Source organism: Haliaeetus albicilla, chromosome Z, assembly GCF_947461875.1.
Source record: "Haliaeetus albicilla chromosome Z, bHalAlb1.1, whole genome shotgun sequence".
NCBI lineage: Eukaryota > Metazoa > Chordata > Aves > Accipitriformes > Accipitridae > Haliaeetus > Haliaeetus albicilla.
In genome coordinates this window covers 46,475,546-46,495,683 of record NC_091516.1, presented here as the reverse complement: position 1 = coordinate 46,495,683, position 20,138 = coordinate 46,475,546, and the positions used below count along the sequence as shown (strand labels likewise).

Genomic DNA, 20,138 nt, shown 5'->3' with positions numbered 1-20,138 from the left:
GTCTCCAGTGCTACTGATAATTTAATACATGTTCATTTTGTTGATGCTTAAGATTGTTAAAGGAAGAAAAGCATATTAGTGAAGTTCCGTATGAGAGTATTTGCTTAAAAATACAGTGACTTCTAGTTTATATTGTACTACAATGAAATAATTTCGTGAGTGTTATGCTAATTTCCCCCCATAGATACTGTTGAAGAATCCAGTGCTTATGAGTCTAATAATAGCCAGTTCTTCAGAAGCTTTAGTTGCCACTGGCTTTGCCACATTTCTACCAAAGTTTATAGAAAATCAGTTTGGAAAGACATCAAGTTTTTCAGCAACTCTTGGAGGTAATGTGGCTTTTCATTTTTAAATCTTAAATATATTGTGCTGGACATGTCAACATTATAGGTGGAAGCTTATATAGGCATCTTGTGTTTGAGATATTTGTGAATATACTTACATGAAATGCAGTTTTCACAGCAGAAATAGTCTTTTTATATTATTCTTGCCTGCCCTATGAAAACCTTAGTACTTAAATCATTATGGGTGCAAATCTACTCGTAGTCTGTAGGTTCAGAAGACTTGATACTCATATTCAAGGTAGAATGAGAATTCTGTGTGCTGCTGAAATTGTAATTTATTCCTTTCTTGTTCTTGGTGAAAAATATTTAATTCTTCATTTAAAATTGGCTGAAGGAGCATTAAGCCTTAGGACCTACTAAAGGAAGCAACATGAAGGGCAGCTGGAAAAAAACAGCAGTGCTTACTGCAAGGGGTTGACTTGGCCCTTCCCTTCTACAATTCCACCATAACGTTATAGTGAGCTTGCAATAAAATGACTAATAAGGATATGTTATGAAACTATTGTGTAACTGCTTCTCTAGTTGGCTTACTACTATTGTGTAACTGCTTCTATAGTTGGCTTACTGTCACTAATACACAGAAGTAATAGGTAGAACAGGGGGAGGCTAAGAAAAGCTGAGTATTGGAGCAATAAATAGAAAAATCTGATGGAAGAGCGGCACTAGGTAGGGTCACATGATTAACTCTGACACAATTACTTCTGAAGAACAGCAACTAGGTCAAGGCAGGTAGGCCAACAGATGCTTGCAATATGGCAGACTTTGTATTTCTGGAACATGTCTTGCTAAATTACTTCAGCTGTATAGTGCTGCAATATAACCATATGCTAGTTGAAGTGCTCTTTCTCCAACAGAAATACCTTTGGGAGAGACTTTCTCAATGACTTACTCCTTTGGGTAATACCAGATAGTACTATCACTACTCAGACATTGTTGCTTCAAAACAAAGCATTTGCAAGTTTTACATAGAAATACATTGGAATATATGCTCAGTTGTTGAACAGTAATCAGCAGTGAAGTAGAAAACTGAATGTTCCTTTTTTGTCTGTAGACTTTGTCTGAATTTCTTTTAATTTGAGTTGGAAAATATTGATAGTGTTAATCAAATCTACAGCTTTGAAGAAATGCCTACGCTAACGTTGAAAGTTAGCTGTACTTAAACTAATGTTGAGCTAGCTAATCTAAGTGTTGCCAATGTCCATGTTAACTATTTAAACTACCTTTGACTATGGCCGTCCGTGGCCTGTGCAGTTCTGCCCCTGTACATGAACTGTCTTTAAAATTAGCTGTCTTGGGTCAGTGCAAGTTACACTGATTTCTGTGTTGTATTGTAGATTAGCGATATAAAAATGCTCAGTTATGTTTCTGGAGTCCTAATAGTGCAGAGAGGATACAACATTATGGACTCTATAGACCATGACAGCAAAAGTGACCCACTGATCTAGACTTTTAAAAATCTTTCTGTAGATACCTTATTGTATCTTGTACTGTCTCTTGTATAATAGTGCTTATGTTCTGTTATTAAAAAGTTCATAACACAAATGTATAACAAAGAACATGGACATGTGGAAAAAACATGGAAGCAATGAAAGAGCATTTTCTATTTTCAGGAAGTGGCCTACTGGTGTTCAGAGATTCCTGCCTAGTACGTAGTACTCTTAAGTAATCTGGCTTTGCTGTGTTGAACTTGGGTTTTGGACAAGTATAAATTACCATGTCAAATTTAACTTCTGCAAAGGCTAAAGAGATTGTAAGGGTAGAATAAATTACTCATGCTAACAGATTCTGGTAGGATGTTTTGAAAATGACATCACATGGACTGCATCTTAAGATACAGGTAACTGTTGTGATTTTTTTTTTCCTTAACATTAAATTGCACTCTAAATTGCTTCACTAATTATATCTTGCATTTTTGTGTAATTGCTGGTGTCTTGTTTTCCTCTAGGGCTTGTATTAATTCCAGCAGCAGCACTAGGCCAAATCATAAGTGGCATCTTGGTTTCCAAGTGCAAAATGGATTGCAAAAGCATAATCAAGTTCATGATAGGCACTTGTTCAGTGGCCCTAATATTAAACACAGTGTTTTTATTTGCTAAATGTGGGAACGAACCTTTCGCAGGTGTCTCTGAAACATATAATGGGTAAATATATTTTAATGCACTCTTGGGTTTGGTGTTAATGTTTAAAATAAGTAAGCTACGTCACAGAATACAAAACCTTTAAAAATGTCATATTTTGCCTTGATGTGTGAAACTGAAATGTTTTATGGAACTCTAAAACCCTGTTCTTGGAATCTTTATGTAATAGACGATTAAGAAAATGTAATGATACATTGCCTGCAAAATGTTCTGAGCAGCCTGGTCCTGTTCAACAAAAAATTCCTAGCTGTAGGTGTAGTAGCCATAGTATTGACTACACCTAATTTTGTATCTCTGTAAAAGTAGTGTGTCTTTTGAATCTTGTTTTATTAACCAACTCTTGACAATCTAGGCAGTTTGTTCCTGGAGGGAGTCTGCTGTGTGCAACAATTTTATGAGACACCACTGAGGTGAACTACAACTTAAACTGCAAATTTTTTCTCTAGAAAAATGAAGCCATTATTATAGCATCAGGTTCTAGCACATCTAGCCTCCATTTACAAAGGAGGCTTTAATTTTTTCCTGGTAAATTGGCTGATAGAGGTAGGAATTTAATGCAAAGAGAGTGTAGCTCAGTGACCCAATTTGAATAATAAAATGGGTGGAGTAACATGGTTAACCGGAAAATAATTCAAATTATATTTGGCTAACATGTATAAGAAAGGCTTCTCCAAACAATATGTACTTTTCTTTCCCTTAAACAACACAATTCCCGTGCCTAATGAGAATGCAGTCTATCACTCATTTTTAGATATTTGTAGTACTTGTATTAGAAATTCTATGATGAATGTTCTTCCTGTTGCTGTAAAAAAGCTTACTCTGGAAACCAATATGGCAGCAGGAAGAAAGTCAGAAAAGTGAAAATAAAAATGAGGCAAGATTAAATATGTGCAAGGATAAGCATTCTTTAGAGAATGGATTTCTAGGTCCACTTTTAAAACTTCAGCATTGAACGTATGTGATCAAATCACCACCGTAGGCACTATGTTGTATAAAATGCCCAGTCATGCCTTATTAAGAAATTAACTTTAAGATTATAATGTTTCAATTCTCATAGTTTTAAATAGTACACATCTCTGTAGCATGAGCATTGTTTAAAAGCAGGAGGAAGGCAGCTAGCTGTGCCAAAACAGTGCTTTCAAGTGGTTGGTTACTCTAGCATGAATTGACAGAGCCAGAGGCAACTCCAGCTGTTTGAGGGTCTGCCAAAGAGCCAGATGCTGCTGTGCAGAGTAACTGTAGGAGGCTGGTAGCTAGGGACTGCTAGCTGCCATTTGAAAAAATCATAAGCATGAGCAGTGTGCTGTGCAACTGGGTGAATAACTTACCAATAATTTTTTGTTGTGTTCCCTAGCCCCCCACTTTAGAAAAGGGTTAGGTGCTACTATCTTGTACAAAAGCAGAGTCTGTAAGTTATGCTCCAATGCATAAAAAGGCATCTGAATCTAAACAGTTTGGGGAAGACTATCTTTGCACTTCACTGACACAATAGCATGAAGTGCACCATGAAAATGCAGAAGATAGGTTGGGAAAGAAATTGGTTTTGTAGCCTCTAATGCACATGCAGGTTGGTAATACTTCTAGGAAAAAATGATAAACATCTAATCAACAGTTAGGCTTATATGGTTTCTTCACTTGGTATTTGCCATGCTTTTTGACTGTCTTAGAATGAGCATACAACAAATAGAAGAACGCAGGAAAATCACATCTTACTTATGGAGGCAACTAAATGCAAAAATATCAGAATGTGAAAGCTGCTAATTTTCCTAGGTCCTTTAAGGGTATCATTGACATAAACATAACTGACAAATATTAGAAAATTTTCCCTAAAATGCAAAAGAGTGACATGAAGGACTAAACAGATATTTTTCAGGCCTCATTTAGGTAAATGTGAAAACAGTGAAATAGATAACCCTAGGTGAACGGAACAGAAATTCAGAGGGCTTGGAGGCAGTACTGATTGAAGACAGTCAGGCTTCCAGTTCTCTAACAGACTTAACCATTCATTTGTATTTCCTTTTCCAGAAGGCTTACAAAATGAATAAACCAAATTTCATACACTTGGTGACTGGGAAAGAAAAAATAAATTCTTAAAGCCCAAGTTACGACTCATTCTGCTTCTATCCTTACAACTTGCTTTATCAAATGACAGTATATTCAAAGGCCAATGTTGACATTTAACACTTAAACCATGGCTTTGCTTCAGTGTCTGAAAAAAATGCTAGCTGTAAGATTACTGTGGACACCTCAGAACTGGAAACTAGAATGCAGAATTTGGTTGTGAAAAGTTTCTGGTTACATACTGAGCAAAAGAATCTGTATGTAGCAATTGAATACTGAGGAGGTTGTATAGAAAATAGTATATGCAGCTACCCATATTTCTATACCAGGTCCTATGATAATGAGCAGCTGACAAAAGGTACAGCTGAATTGATTTTCATCCTAAGTTAAATACAATTAACTTGTATTTAATAGTTTTGTGTAACTTCAGCAGTTATGTAGTTTAACTGTTGCTGAAGCCCTCTTATCTACAGTAATTTGGAGTTAACCAATCCTGAAATAACTCTCTCCACTCAGTATCCATTATAAAAAAATGGTTCAATTTTATGTAATTAACTGTTACATGTTGGACTGTAGTTTGTTGGACATGTTACCTGCATCAGAATAATTAGTGGCACTAATATAGTGCCAGTTCTGAAACTACTTTCCATGAAGGAGTAAGCAACTAAAATATGTAGTAGTAGCTTTAACAAATTTATAAGTTCGTGGAAGAAGAGCCAAGTGTCTGAATCCTGCTTGTGCTGTTGAGCAAATGCTTCTGAAAGAATAAATTATGAGAATGCTATGACAGTTGAATTTGGAAATTGATGCAGATTCATTTTTTGTGGAGATTTTTAAGAAATCCTTCATGGCAAGCATTCTCTTTCTGTTGAAAAATACCCTGGAGGTGGGTGGGGTGGGGAAGGCTTTTGGAAGCTTAGTACCAGAACCACACGAGTACAGGATCACTTTTGAGATCATTTATTAATGAACAAAGTATACTGTCTATAGTAACAGTTTATTACTAAATTAGCCTATAAACAGAACTAAAGTGGTTTACTTTGTCTAGTAAACACTTCAAATAATTGTTTTTGCCAAATTCTTTTGTCCAGTATTTTCTTGAAATCTTGAAGTTATAAAAATGCAGTGACTATTTCTCTAGTTATGTTCATTCCCACATGGCTCTGGGTCTCCTTGTTTTGCTTTGCTGTGAAAGAATATCTAACCTACAGAGCTTTTAAAGACCATTTAATGGCCTCGTCTGCTAGGCTTCTTTAGAAAAGTGATGTTAGAACAAGAAGTTCCATGTCATGAGAACCTATATACACTAAAGTGTATTCTTCTGTATTTTAGTATTTTTCACTGACCATGCATAACTAAAGGTTTGGTCCCTCTTTGTGGGTCAGGGAAGAGAGACGTTATCTGCACATATAAACAGGACAAATGTTGCCACTGAATTGATTAAATACTTCTAGGCTTGACATGCCTCATAGGCTAACAAGGCACTGTATGAAAAAACCTGTCATTAGTGAATTTGCTTATGGTGCACTGTAGTGCTTTAAGCCAGAGCAAACTAACTTTGATTCCTCCATGTATGAACAATGAACTAATGTAACCTAGTAGGGTTCAACTGTATTACAACCAAATGAGGTATATAGGTAGTTATGATGTCCTTAATATTCCATGTGCAGTTTGAATTCTATGTAAGTAATGAGCTTAATTCCTAGATAAATGATTTCTCCTCTTAGTGTTTGTGACCATCTTAAATTTTCTTGAAGAAACCTGCCTTTTAGGTAATGAGTCTGGAACTTTCAGTTTACAGTACAGTATTTAATCTACTGGCAGTATCAGTATCCTGGTTTCAGCTGGCTGAACTCTTAACCATTGAAGCTTCTTTACTTATTAATGCACTACTATTAGAAAAATCAAAGGGTGTTTTTATTCTTTGCATGTATATCTTAAGAAGGCCCCCCCAGATCCCAAACTGATTTTTCATACTAATAATATAGTGGGATTACTTCAAATACAACCATACTATGGCCTATACTGGAAGTAAATGCCTAAATTGAGAGTAGTTGTAGTAAGCAAGTGTTAAATTAAACTCTACTCTTCATTAGTTATTCCCTAAGCAGCTAGAGAAAATCTTCAAGGTCCTTTTTGGTGTGATAAGACTTTGTTTGTATGTCATGGCACTCTGCATTTAGCACATGCAGTCATCTTGGTGCTGGAACAATCTAGATGTCTGCATAGCAGTGTTAAAAATAGTAAAAGTGCAGTGGGTTTGCAACTGGACTTGAATCCAAAAGAGGGAAAAAAGCTTGGAATATGATCAGTAGAATAAACAACGCCTAATACTGTTTTAAATTTTGTTGCATTTTTTCTTAAAACTGTAAATTGAACAAATTCAAATGTGTATGGGGGAGGAAGGAGATGGTATAAAATAAGAATTGGGTTGAGACACATAATTTTGTCATCTGTTTTGTGAATGGAAATTGGAGGAATAATCTATGGAAGAAATAATAGCAGAAAAATAACTATGTACAGAATAAATGGGAATTCCCTCTAGAGTTTTAACTGCTAGGAACATGGCTTATTTTTAAACAAGTGAATAAATCACCTGAATTGAGTATTTTGAGATTTATCATCTTATAAATACTGCATTACTTATTTACATATCTGCTGTTTTTAAATTACTTTATTAAAAGCCTATTAACTTTACCTTTCAGAACAGGCACATTATATAACTTAACAGCACCATGCAATGCTAACTGCAGATGTTTGCGCTCTATATACTACCCAGTTTGCGGCAGAGATGAAGTCCAGTACTTTTCTCCCTGTTTCGCAGGATGTGCATCACATCTTTTTAACAACATGAAAAAGGTACTTTATGCTGCAAAGATAGCTGTCATGGTCTGTTCTGGTTTCCTGCAGAATGCATTCTATATTGAAAACATTTTTCCCTTAGTATGACTGGAAATCACAGAATTTCTGAGTCTAAGTGGTAGTTACTACAAGAAAAATTGGTGTGGATTGGAAACATGTGTCTAAGTAGCATGAATGTTGGTATGTGTCAGAGTCCAATACTCTGACCAGGTGCTTTTAGATATTCCACTTGTGGAGGGTGTAATGTTTAATACAAATTTACTTACTTCATGACAGTTGATGTTACACAGGATTTCTGACTTAGCAGAGTGATAGAAACTATACTGAAAACACAACACAAATTTAAGTTACACTTGGCAAAATATAGCAACTGCAATACACAGTTCAGTCACAATACCGGTGTGATTCCCATTACTGGTCTCTATAATATGCTCACCATCACAGTGCTGGGCCTCCCCAGTTGTTGGGAAAGTGTACGTGGGTTTAAGGCAGCTCAAGTCCATTGCTGTCTTTGAAATTCTTCTGCTAGTTATCTGGCTTTTTATAGTCAGTTGGGCTGAGCCACACTCCCCCCATGCTGGTCTGGCTAACTTAGGGAGAATTTCACACTCCATTAATGAACTCAGGGAGAAACATTTACACCACCAGTTGATCCACTCAACTGACATAGCTGCTTCTTTTCTGCATGGTTTTCTTTGCAACAGCTGTGGTCACTCACAGCCTGCATTGTTCTGTGAGCTTCATGGGCACATCACCCTTCTCCATGTCTTCTGAGCCTTCTTCCATTGTAGGTGTTTATTGGTCAGTCACAGTGTGTTTCTCACTTGTGCGGTGTCATGTTGCAAATGTTACTTCTACTAAACGTTCTAATGCTGAAAATACATTAAACCTGAATGTGCTTTAAATAGAATTGATAATCAGAAAAGTAGAAATCGGCAAGTGACTTGACATTAAACTGCAGTTCTTACCTAGAACTTTAAGCACAATGTAATGTTTGTTGTATGCGTGGGAACCTGCTTCTGTGAGTTTCCAAACCTGGAAATGTCAGTTGCCCCTAATGTAGGAATGGTAAGCCATGAAAGTGGCTGGTTTTATTATCAAGCCTTACCAGTACTGAGACTTTCTGTGCTTGTCTCTACTAGTACAACAAACTCTTGAGCAGGGATATAGGAGGAATGTAGCAAGATCCTTAAAGGTAGGCAAGCTGAACCAGGGGGTGCCTCTGGGGACTTTTTATATCAGAATAAGACAATGGTAAATGAGAGGAGGTATTATCTAGAAGAAAATGTAGGAGACTGACTACTTCTTGCTGTGAAAACTTCACACTTCACTGACTTTTTTTTTTCTTTGAAAACAAACTTGGGTGGATTTAAATAAAGAGCATAAAACTATTCCATTTGTTCACCTGCTTATAAAAGCAGTCCAACATTGCTTCTGTTCTTTCCTACTTAAGTCTCACCTCTCTTCCTGTCAAGTACAGCCCAGTGTAAAAACCAGCCTGTTTATAGCCAAGGCTTTCAAGCTAAGTGATCTGGGACTTGCCAACATCTCTGAAGAACATGAACTGTTGTGGTTTCCAGTTTGTTCTGCTACTGTTGTAACTGGATATGTTTTATCTAAGCTTGAAGAATAAGGCTTGAGGAAATAGTGGCAGAAGTAGATGTAAATCTAAAGAATGAACCCACTTCAAATAACAGTTTCTAGTAGTCAAGACAAAGTTCTTTGGAGTATAGCTTTTGAATTGTACAGACATAATCAGCAGTTTTTGATTAATAAACTAGGTAACAGTTAACATTAGCTTATTTCAGTATTGAAAAATTACTTTTGAGAACTATGTAAGATATCTTCTGTTCTAAGGGAACTGCAGCTTTTGGCAACCTACTGTTCAGGAGTTACACTTTGCAGATGAAACCAGTCTCATATGGGGAAAGAGAAAAGGGACATTCCCACCCTTCATCCAACCTTTGACACCCTCCATGGTGTTTATAATGTTTTCAAAGAGGTGATTTGTTTGAAAATTATATATAGATGTAGATATAAAAAATTTTGAAAATATATCAATATAAAAAAATCTTGTTTTGAACACTAACTTGCCTGTTCTTAATTTTATACAATAACTGGTGTTATCTTCACTGATCTGTAGTAAGATTTCAGTACAAAAGTTAGCATTTCAAGGCTTACTCTGTCAATGTTTTTGTATAATATTATGTACTGCATATGGTCATGCCTCTAAAATCTTCTTTAGTTTTAAGTTTTTTATGCTTGTACCTAAAAACTTGCTCTGCATGAAATGGAGACTATCACTGTCTTTTTAGGTCACAACACCAAAAATAACTTTTGCTCACATGAGTTGGATCAGTCAAGTTCTGCTGAACCAATTTTAAAAATGAGGGTTACAGTGTCATATCATCATCAGGAAATGGACTGTTTCCCGTACTGTAAAGTCAGGGTTTATTCTTGTATTCAGTGTGATGCAGAACCAATGATACCATATTAGTATCACTTAGTGTAATTCTTGGAGCTAAATTTTGTTTTATAAATTATTCGTAGACGTACCACAACTGTTCCTGTATTGGGAAACCAGAAAGAGAAAATGGTTCAGAAGACTTTCTCTATGAAGCTGTCCCTGGGAAATGTCCAACACAATGCAAATTTTTACCTTTATTCCTGACCTTCTTCTTTTTTGCTGTTGTTTTTACATTTATGGCTGTTACTCCAACAACTGTGGCCATTCTCAGGTATGTTTTTTGGGCTGAGGAGTAGGTAGCATTCCTGTGAAAACTCAGATAAATGAAGTAATCTAATTTGTTTTGCTTTCAAATGTGGACTTAAACCAATGTGCAAAGGATTTCCTGTTGTAGTACTTTGCGTAGTAAACAGGCAGTACTTGAGCGCCTTGTGCTTCATATCACTGTTCACTACCTCTGTAATTACAGTTGGTTAGTAGATACTGTTTGAATCTATTAAAAAAAAAAAAAAACAACACAACCTTTCCTACCTGTAGCAAAATCCCTCTTTTATGGGAGCGCTCCTGACTGTTTTAGTCAAAGCAAAAAGGAATAAATGTGCCAGATGCTTGGATGAAAAAAATATTCAACTAGCCTGGTATCGGTAATGTCAGGATTTCAAGTTGTACCAATAAAAGAACAAAATAGCAATCAGTCTCATATTCTCAGCCTTTGATTCCTGTCTCAGTTCAGAATTCTGACTTGCAAAATTGTAGACTGCCAAGAGCTGTAGACCACCTTTCATATGATATTGATGTTGTATGTTAACCAGTGGTTTGACTGTCTTTCAAATTGCTGAGACTCATATGCATGAAAGCTAGATACATTTTTTTCTTTAGTATGTCATCCTCATTCTGAAAGTAGACCTGTTTCACTGTATGTTGAAATCTGACTTGTACCTGTAATACTTCTAGAGGGGAAAAACATACACTATACACATGATGCTTTGGGATGATGTGGTTAGATGCTCTTTTTCCAACTTTCTAGGCAGGGGGTTGGGGAGCGGAGTGATACGCTGCTGCAGTGCTTTGCAGTAGCCTCCTGTTCAGGGTTTGTGTAAACCTGGAATTAACAGCTTGTCATATTAGTGTGAGGGCAGAATAATGTGAAGTGCTGCATTATCCTCAAAACTGAGCTGATGTAATTTTGTTTAGATTAAGCAATAACGTTAGGAATTTTGAATCCTTGTACACTTCAACTGAAATGGTGAAACAGTTTTTATGGAAGAGAGGACCGTAGAGCAGTTTAAATGTGCAAAAACCTAATTTAAATAGCTAAATGTGAGGTAAGTTACTACAGTATATTCTGATATCTTTTCAGTGGGCCTATTATTTGCAACTTCAAGTGTAAACCCACGTGTTCGTGACAGTGTTCTAGTGCTAGAAATAACCACCCATACTATGCAAAAGTCATTCTCTTTCTTCTACTTGCCTTTATGGGTAGGGGGATCCTAACAGTGACTGCTGATAACTGCTCATCTTGGATGTTTTTCTATGGCTAATCCTCATACATACTCCAGAATGAGGGAATAACTCCTGAATATTTAAATACTGTCTTTTGTAGCACTGACAGTGCTTCAAAGATACAGTTTATTAAAGAAAACAATGCTGAAACTAAATTGTATAAATTAAATAAGTTAGATTGTGTTTAATCTTTATGGTAGTATCTTTAAGACACTGTCAGGATAACTTTTTTTTTGCTGGAGAAATAGCTGAAAGAAATGGGTAGGAGGTAAGGAAGTAAATTCTGCTAGTTATGAAATCAATATATTGATTTGTATAGCATAGGCCAGAACTGATTAATTGTAAGGTCAGGTGACTATATGTAAAGGTTATGGGAAATACAACACCTTGTGCTGTGCTGAAGCCTAGTCTCAAATCATGTACTGCTTCTTTAGGAAGAGTAGCTCAGGATTGCATCCTAGCACTGTCCTTAAATCCTTTGTTGTTCTGTGGAAAAAATGTTCAACAGTATATCAGTGTGCTGCTGGTGAGCTAGCTTTTTATTTATACTGTTTTGTTAAACTAGTTCAATCTAAAATTCCTTGATGAGCTGTTGGAGTTGCTTCTATCTTTTGTCAAAACACCTCTTGAAGTTGTTTGATTAGTTGTTTTGGACACTGGGTTTCTAAAACCCTCTGCAATTAACAGGTTAAAGGAGTATATTAAGACAAAGCATATTCACTGAGGGGCAAAGCAGAGAAATGGAACAGTTAAAACTTGTTCACCAAGTCTTAAAACTGCAAATCTTGTTTACAGGTGTGTCCCAGATAAACAGCGCTCATTTGCTCTTGGAGTACAGTCAGTGTTTCTACGACTACTGGGTATGACTTTCTTACTGAAACATTTGCCTCTGAATAATCTACTTATTTGGTGTTTTTCTAGACTTAAAAATAATGCATTAAGAAGCTTTCAGAGGAGCTTGAAGCAGCCTGTCATTGGCTTATAGAGTACACTTGTTATAAGGCAGATGTGATCTGGATTCAAATTCCTCTTCAAATAGAGCATGCGTGCTCATTTTAGCCTTTCTTGTTCTTATTGGCATGAACAAAATACAGGTAACTCATTCTTTCAGCGAAAGGCACCTGCTGTCTCTTCCCCCAGGAGGAGGCCTGTTCTGAAAGTTGAGATAAGAAAAAGTGATGTAATAGAAAACAGTTTCATGTAGTTGACATCTCAAGTTCCCGAAGTTAAAAGAAAGTGACGGTGTCTCATACAGTTGTATCCTTATTGGCCATGCCAGTATATTTTAGAATGGATAGGTGGAGTCTTCCCTCTTCTCCCTTCCCTTTCAATTCCTTTGACTAACTTTAGCCTTTATTGAAATTGTAGACACGTGTACATAAATAATTACTGAGTTTTTATGTGGGAAATGTATTAGTTAAATTCTAAATCTAAGCATCTCCGGGATCTCAGTGAGACAGGTGAATCACCTTAAATATAAAGCTAAACATAAGTATTCTCTGCACCACTCAGTTGAATTTTCCTAGGTACATTTTAAACTCTTGTTTTTGTCTTATACGCTTTTTAAATGGCATATATAATTCAAGACTGGGTTAAGGCAGTTACTGATTAGACTTTTATGTCAATATTTAGTACTGCAGCCATTCCCTGCCATTTGAGATAAAATATCTAACAGTGTGAGTTCTGGTTTGCTGTACCTATTGAAACTCCAATTAATCTAAGTCATTCTACCAATAAAGCATAACAAGAGTAAACATCCTCACAAGTAGAAATTAACTGGAAGGTAGTGCTAAGTATTGTACGAGGACTTCCCTGTTTCATTTTACTTTCAGGTATCTATGGCAGAGTCTTAACTCTTGACTTCACTGTGCAGCAGAGGATAGGAGAACTTTTTGCACTGCCTGTACTGACTGTGTCTGAAGAAGGCAACAACCAACAGCATTATTACCAGCAAGATATTTATGCTGTAGACTTGAGGAATCACACAGGGGTCCTAGACAGAAGAGCCGTAGTGAGGACATAGCTGCTTATTAGCTCAAGAACAGTTGAGGCCTTGAGTAGTTAGGTAGACATGCAGTGATGTACCTGGAGTGTTAATTACAAAATTGGCTGTACCTGGATGCAAACCCCTTGCGCTTTATAAAGCACTGCTGTAACAAAGATCACACAAATCTAACAAATTCTACACAGCAATAATTTTAAACATTACATTAAACATTACTCATTTTTCCTAGAAGCTTAGCTACATCTGAGGGATGGAAAAAATGTATCATTTAACTTATTAATATAATATTCTAGTTCTCTGCATTTGGAACAGGTTAGTGTATATGATCTGAGGAAAGGGACTTCTTTTCCTTCAGTTAAAATCCTGCTTCCTTGATTAGCTGTTTTTCCCCCTATTTTTAATCACATTTTTCTTCTCCAGTGAAAACCAATGAACTTACAAGCAGCTCAAGTCTTTGAAAAAACTTCTTGCTTGATAAAGTGAGAGCTGTATAAAGAATTAACTGATACTCTAGATACTCTATGCAGCCTACCTGTTAACTGAAAGCAATAGAAGAGGCACACGTGCTATGTAATATGAGCCCTATGACTTTGATTAAAATGTTATGTTTAATGTGTGGCTCTCCCATTTTATCTTCCCCACCAGCCTGGCATTTTACTGTATGCATTAAGAATGGGTAAGACTATTCCAAGTAACTCAAATGTTCTGACATGTTTCTCTACTTTTTAGGTACTATTCCTGGACCAATTTTGTTTGGTGTTGCTATAGACAACAGTTGTACTCTGTGGGATATTAATGAATGTAAAACGAAAGGAGCCTGTTGGGTTTATGACAATGAAAGAATGGCTTATCTACTGATGGGCATAAGTAAGTGGCTTTGTCATATTAAGTACATGTACAAGGTAATAGATATACTGACCTTGACTGCTAGATGGGAATTATTTTAAAATAGAACCTTAAACTTTTATTTTTTAGCAGCAGTGGTTTTTTTTTAAAAAAAAAAAATTTTTTTCATAAATAATACAAATATGGTCTTGCTCCTTCCATGATATTTTGTTTAAGTGGCTCTTAAAAATGACCTAGAAACTTTTTTTAATAAGAGCAAAACTATTTTGTGTTATTGTTCAGTCTTTCTTCATTGTCACTCTTTATTTACCGAATTTTAAGGGATTGGCACACATTTCAGTCTTATCTAGCTTGGTCTGTTGGCAGCTTAAGGTCTGAGGAGCTTTCTTCCTCTTGTCATATTTCAGTTCTTTTCCCTAAATTAATATCAAGATCTTGAAAATATCTCTGAACACTTGTAAAAAAAATTCCCAACTTGTTTAACAATCTGTTGCCTTCAAGTGTGTGAGGTATGTATGTCAGGGAGAGGGAAGGCAGGCTAAGCTTGCATTTGTGATAACTGCTGTAGTGTCTTCTAGCACCTGTGATATTTACAGTGTGTAAACTGAACTCCTAACATCTAATCTTAAAACTGAAAAAGCGGGAGCCACAACTTCAGGTTTCAGTATGTCTCAGTCATATTTGTGATAAAATACAATCCCTCTTTTCCCACTCTCCTTGCCCGCCACCCCCCCCCAGTTTCACAAATGCCACTATGTACCAGTGATGAGTAAATGGAACAACCTTTTAAGTTAGCTGAGGAGAGAATACTTAAAAGGTTTGTACATGGGGAGTTTTAGTTTGTGGCAAAGAGAATATTGACGCAATGAAGAACAGTACTGGAACAAGAAATAAGGAAGGCTTGCACTTCAGGCTAGGATGGGGTGAAGAAATACAGAACTGCAGTAATGGCAATAGCTGCTGCAAGCAAGAACTGGCAGGCAGGTGAGGGGTCTGAAGTCAGTTGGAAGACTGCCTTTGCCTGCCCTTTGCAGTTCATGTAAAATACATTGAAATTCACAGCATCAATTTAAAAATCTTAGTGTAACTCACCATGTGAACCTTTATAAATGACTGAAAATACTCTTTGTCTGCTACTGAAGGTGACTGCAACAAGGACTTTTCTATTCTTTTCATTCAGGTGCTGCTTGCAAAATCATCACAATCATCTTTGTGGTCATAGCAGTATGGTTGTATAAGCCTCCACCAGCAAGTGCAGCCCTGTCACAAAAGGATTCAGAAACGGTGTCTGCTATACAGACATAAATCATGTGCAAATCAGGGGCTTTTGAAAGAAGCCAATAAGAATAAGCACTGTTACAACACTTGTACCAAAGTTCTTGTACACCATTACCTAATATAAAAGATCATATTCAGTTCTTGAACAAATTATTTGTGAATGTGTGTAGTGTTCTCTAACTTGCTAAACATACTTTTTAGTATTTTATTGTGTAAATCTAAAAAAGTGACTCTTAAATTTGCAGTTTAAGTTTAAATGTCAAATTTATAGCTTAAGTGAAACAAGGTGGAATACTTGATCAAAAAAAAAAAAACCAAAAAAACCCCCTAAAAACCCAGGGAAAATGAGCTGAACTGGGCTGACTGTAAGCCCCATTTCCCCCTGCTTATAAAGTAATAACTAAGTGAGACTGTAGTGGGAGAAAAGAAGTATCTTGGTATTTTAAAGGGAACTGTGGATGTTTAAAATGGAATTATTTTAATGTGCACATAATCTGGGCCTAGTGCCTTAGTTGGGGATTTCGACGGTAGATACACTTGGGAATGTGCAAGTATGGACATGTTTTAAGTGCAAACATTCATTTAAATATTTGTTAATTTAAGTCCCTTAGTTTCTACCTGGAATATATACAGAAAGTTGCTATCCAGCTGCTTTCTTGTTAACATTTTTCTATAAAATTTGAAAATAAACCCTATTTTCTTACTACTTCTGTGTATGCTATGTCATTTCTAAGTGACTGAGTTCTAGGCTTCTCAACTCCAAGAAACACAGTGCTGAAAGCTAGCAAAGAATATGTATGCAAGGATCAAAAGTAGGAAAATACTGCTTTAGTTGTTCCTTTTGACTTACACACTGCATGCTCTTAAAACTGTATTTGTATAGCACAACGGATATGCTATACAAATTAGCCACTCTTAACCAGGGAATATTAAACTACATTGCCTGTTACTGAAATATCATTCAATATTGACTGGAAATTTTTAATGAGCAAGATATCCTCTGCACTTGCTTTACTTTGTTAATGTAAACTTTCTTTTTGTTGCACTGGCTATGCAAGTCACTCTTACATAGCTGTGTATGCCCTTTTCATCTGGTTACATGGACTGTACTCATTGACTCTATCAAGATTTTTAAACAAGTGCTACAGCAAAGGATTATGGCATATGGGTCATGTTTAATCTAGTTCTTTAAATTCAGCTGTTAAACTAGGTAGAGGCTAAGTATATCACTCAAGAAGATGATCCTCTATAACTATTTAGAACTATTCAAGAAATAAAGCAAAATAAACTATATCTCCTGAAAATACAAGACTTCATGACTTTTGAGGCAGAGGAGGAAAGGGGCAGAATACAACAACTGAATTTATGCTTGCTCTATTTAGTTGAATGTTCTGATAAATGGGCTCATATCAAGATGGGTAACTTCCCTTGAAAGAACTAAATACTGATCTTCCATAAAGTTTGGGAATGTGGCCTAAAACTCTGAATTCAGTTTCCAGCTCTGACTGGTTTGTGTGGGATATAGCAAATCACTTAATCGCAGTAAGGACATGCAGTATAGTAGCCAAACTGGTAAACTTGCTTCTCTTGTTCTGTCTGTGCTGCGAGATCATAGCTTACAGTTTCTACTGCTTCATGTGATTGCGCAGATTACAAAACTTGTGGGGCAGAGCAACAGGAGCTTCCTCTTTTGGGGAAGTTATCAGTACTCAGTTGCACTGGAGTGGTTATTTGGGTGGAGAAGGAAGGAAGTATTGCCATGGTGTAAAATTACAGTTAATGCTAAAGGCTGTTGCAATTTATAATCTAGCCTATGACTTGTTAAAGATTACCCTCGCTAGTTTAGGAGGAGCATCACAATGATTAGAAGAGAGATCAAATATTTAGAATTGGCTAAGTTTACCCATTTACCTCGTGTCATAGCAATATTAAATTAACAGACATTGCAATAGATAGCAGAGTGCAGTAGATGTTATGTCAAAGGTTTTACTAAGGTAAATATCACAGACAAGCTGAACAAGTGTATGTTAGGTATTTGGACAGGGAGGGTGAACTAAAAACTGCCTAAATGACTGGGCCCAGAGGGTCAAAGCACAAGGTCCAGTTTGAGTCAAGTCACTAGTGCTGTACTCCACAGGTCAATACTGGGGCCAGTCCAGTTCAACCTCTTCATTAATGACCTGAATGATGGTATAGATTGTGCTCTGGAGGAGTGGCTGATAGACCAAGGCAGTTGTGCTGCCATCCAGAGGGACCATGACAAGATGGAGAAATGAAGTTCAACAAGGGGGAGTGCAAAGGCCTGCACCCAGGGATGAATAAACCCATGCACCAGTAACATGCAGGAGCCCACCCAGCTGGAAAGCAGCTCTTCAGAGAAGCCCCTTGGGTTTGTGGTGGACAAGCTGACCATAAGGCAGCAATACACCCTTTCTGCAAAAAAGGCCAGTAGCATCCTGGGCTGCATTAGGCAAAGCACTGCCAGCAGGTTGAGGGTGGTGATCCTTTCCCTCTACTCAGCCCTGGTGAGAAACACCTCAAGTGCTGTGTTCAGAGTGCTGGGCTCGAGTACTGGGGTCTCCAGAATGAGAGCATTACAGACTTACTGGAGGGGCTGTGGTGCAGGGCTACAGAGATGATTAAGGGACTGGAGTATCTTTCATACTGAGAGAGCTGGGGAAGCTCTTTTCAGCCAAGAGAAGAAAAGGCTCAGGAGAATCTGAGCCTTGAAGAGGGGAAAGCCAGACTATTCTTACTAACGGCCAACTGCCTGGACAAGAGGCAGTGGGCATAAACTGAAACACATGAAGTTCTCTCAATAAAATTTTTTTTTTTTTTTTTTTAGCTGTTAAGGTAGTCAAACATTGGAACAGGTTGCCTGAGAAGTTGTGGAGTCACCATTGTTGGAGATGTTTAAAACCTGATTGGACATGATCCTGAATAATCTCTTCTGGCTGACCTTCCTTGAGCAGGGGTTGGACTAGATGATCTCAGGCAGTCCCTTCCAACCTAAATGGTTCTGTTTCTGTGAGATGCTCCTCAGTGTGGCCTTTGTCCCATTCACCATATGATGTGTAACTTCTACGTGGATTCTTGCAAGGGAAGACCTATCTGTTGTGCAGTGTCCCTTGGTTTCTTTTAGGGGGTTTTGTTGTTCTGGGGTTTTTGTCTTTTTCTTTTTTTCTTTTTTTTAATATCAGCATGTATCTCACATTAAACAACACTTAGCAGCTAATACTGTGTGTATGTCTCACTAGGTAATCTTTTCATACTAACAGTCATAAAACATTTCAGGCAGCGCTTGGCAGTCTTCTGTGATCTGTGCATACTCTGTGAACTACTTTTTAGAGTGTGTGGACTGCTAAATTCATGGACTCGTATCTTTGAGGTTGTATTAACTACCACAGATTTGGGACTTAAGAAGAATCTCAAGTATTGTCCAAAACAAAGATGATTTAAAACTTTTTGAAAGTTGCATCTTCTAACTAGCATGATTATTTTTAGAAACAAATCCTGGTGCAAATGAGGCTGCCCAACTGAACACTGAGCAAAAGTTCTAATTCATCTGTGAGCTAGAAGTAAACTTCTACATCTAAATACATTGCTCTGCAGACTAGTGCAAATAAAGTCTCCAAAACTTTATTGGAGCCTCTTCACAGTAAATCTGTAGGATTCCAGGAGTCTTACAAGGGAGTAACAGTAATTAGCTGTTACAGTTGAGACTAAACTTCGGATCTAAACTTTCTTTGTTGTTGTGTGTTCTTTTATCTCAAAATCAAGACTGCATTTCTCTTTGTTCTGCAGAGGAAGGATGATGATAAGGTAATCTCAGGCTCTGTTTGGAGCATGGAAGCTGTGCCCCTGTTAAAATAAGCTAGTTCTTTGTATTTGAGCACTTCTCCAAAGTGAATAGCTTAACATAAAAATTCACTGCAATGGCAAGAGAACATTCTTCCTGGCTTCATGAATACTAAGAAAGGGGAAAATCTGAATTTTATTTTGCATGTGGCTATCATACATATCATTACTTAAAAGGGTAAAGTACTTTGTGTACATACCTTGCTTGCAGAGTCTCTTTGCACATTATTAGATGTATCTGAACAAAATGACCTGATGGGTTGGTTGTAAACAGAGTAGACCCAAGTATGTCTATTGATATATTATAGACAGAAATATGGGAACCTTAGGAATGCTGCAGCTTGCTAGCTGTTTTTACATATTTGAAAGACAGTTGCTGACCATTACTGAGGTGGTGACAGTGGGCCTTGCGTTGCTTCCTGGTCTAAAACATGTTAAATGTAGATCAGGTGTAAACAAGTGTAAGAAAATTACTGAAAAAGCATCTTGGAGGTCTGAAAGTCATCAAAAGGGTTGTGGGTTGAGTAGTATTTCAGTTTGCGAATGAATGAGTGTGAAATATTCTGTAATCTTTTGTTACAGTAGCAGAACATGCAGTTGTGATTTAACATATGACTAGGTTGGGGTTTTTTTTGTTGTGTTTGATTTTGTGGTTTTTTTTTTCCCCAGCAGATGGCTCTGTTCTGCTGGTTTGTTTTTTTTTTTTTTTTTTTTGGTTGGAACATTATGGGTCTTTAGAGTGCAGAGCAGAAAATATGCAGCTTTTGCAAAAATAT

General features: G+C 36.9%; 1 protein-coding gene across 1 annotated transcript in view; it reads left to right on the top strand.

Moving 5' to 3' along the window:
• The window catches only part of SLCO4C1 (solute carrier organic anion transporter family member 4C1), a 33,587-nt gene extending 17,377 nt beyond the window's left edge, over positions 1-16,210 (top strand). Inside the window, exons 7-13 of the mRNA XM_009915371.2 lie at positions 185-329; positions 2,290-2,485; positions 7,249-7,402; positions 9,956-10,143; positions 12,171-12,235; positions 14,110-14,247; positions 15,407-16,210. Coding sequence (XP_009913673.2) covers positions 185-329; positions 2,290-2,485; positions 7,249-7,402; positions 9,956-10,143; positions 12,171-12,235; positions 14,110-14,247; positions 15,407-15,531 — 1,011 coding nt within the window. The 3' untranslated portion in view covers positions 15,532-16,210. The remainder of the gene's footprint in view (positions 1-184; positions 330-2,289; positions 2,486-7,248; positions 7,403-9,955; positions 10,144-12,170; positions 12,236-14,109; positions 14,248-15,406) is intronic.
• The last annotated feature ends 3,928 nt before the right edge of the window (positions 16,211-20,138 follow it).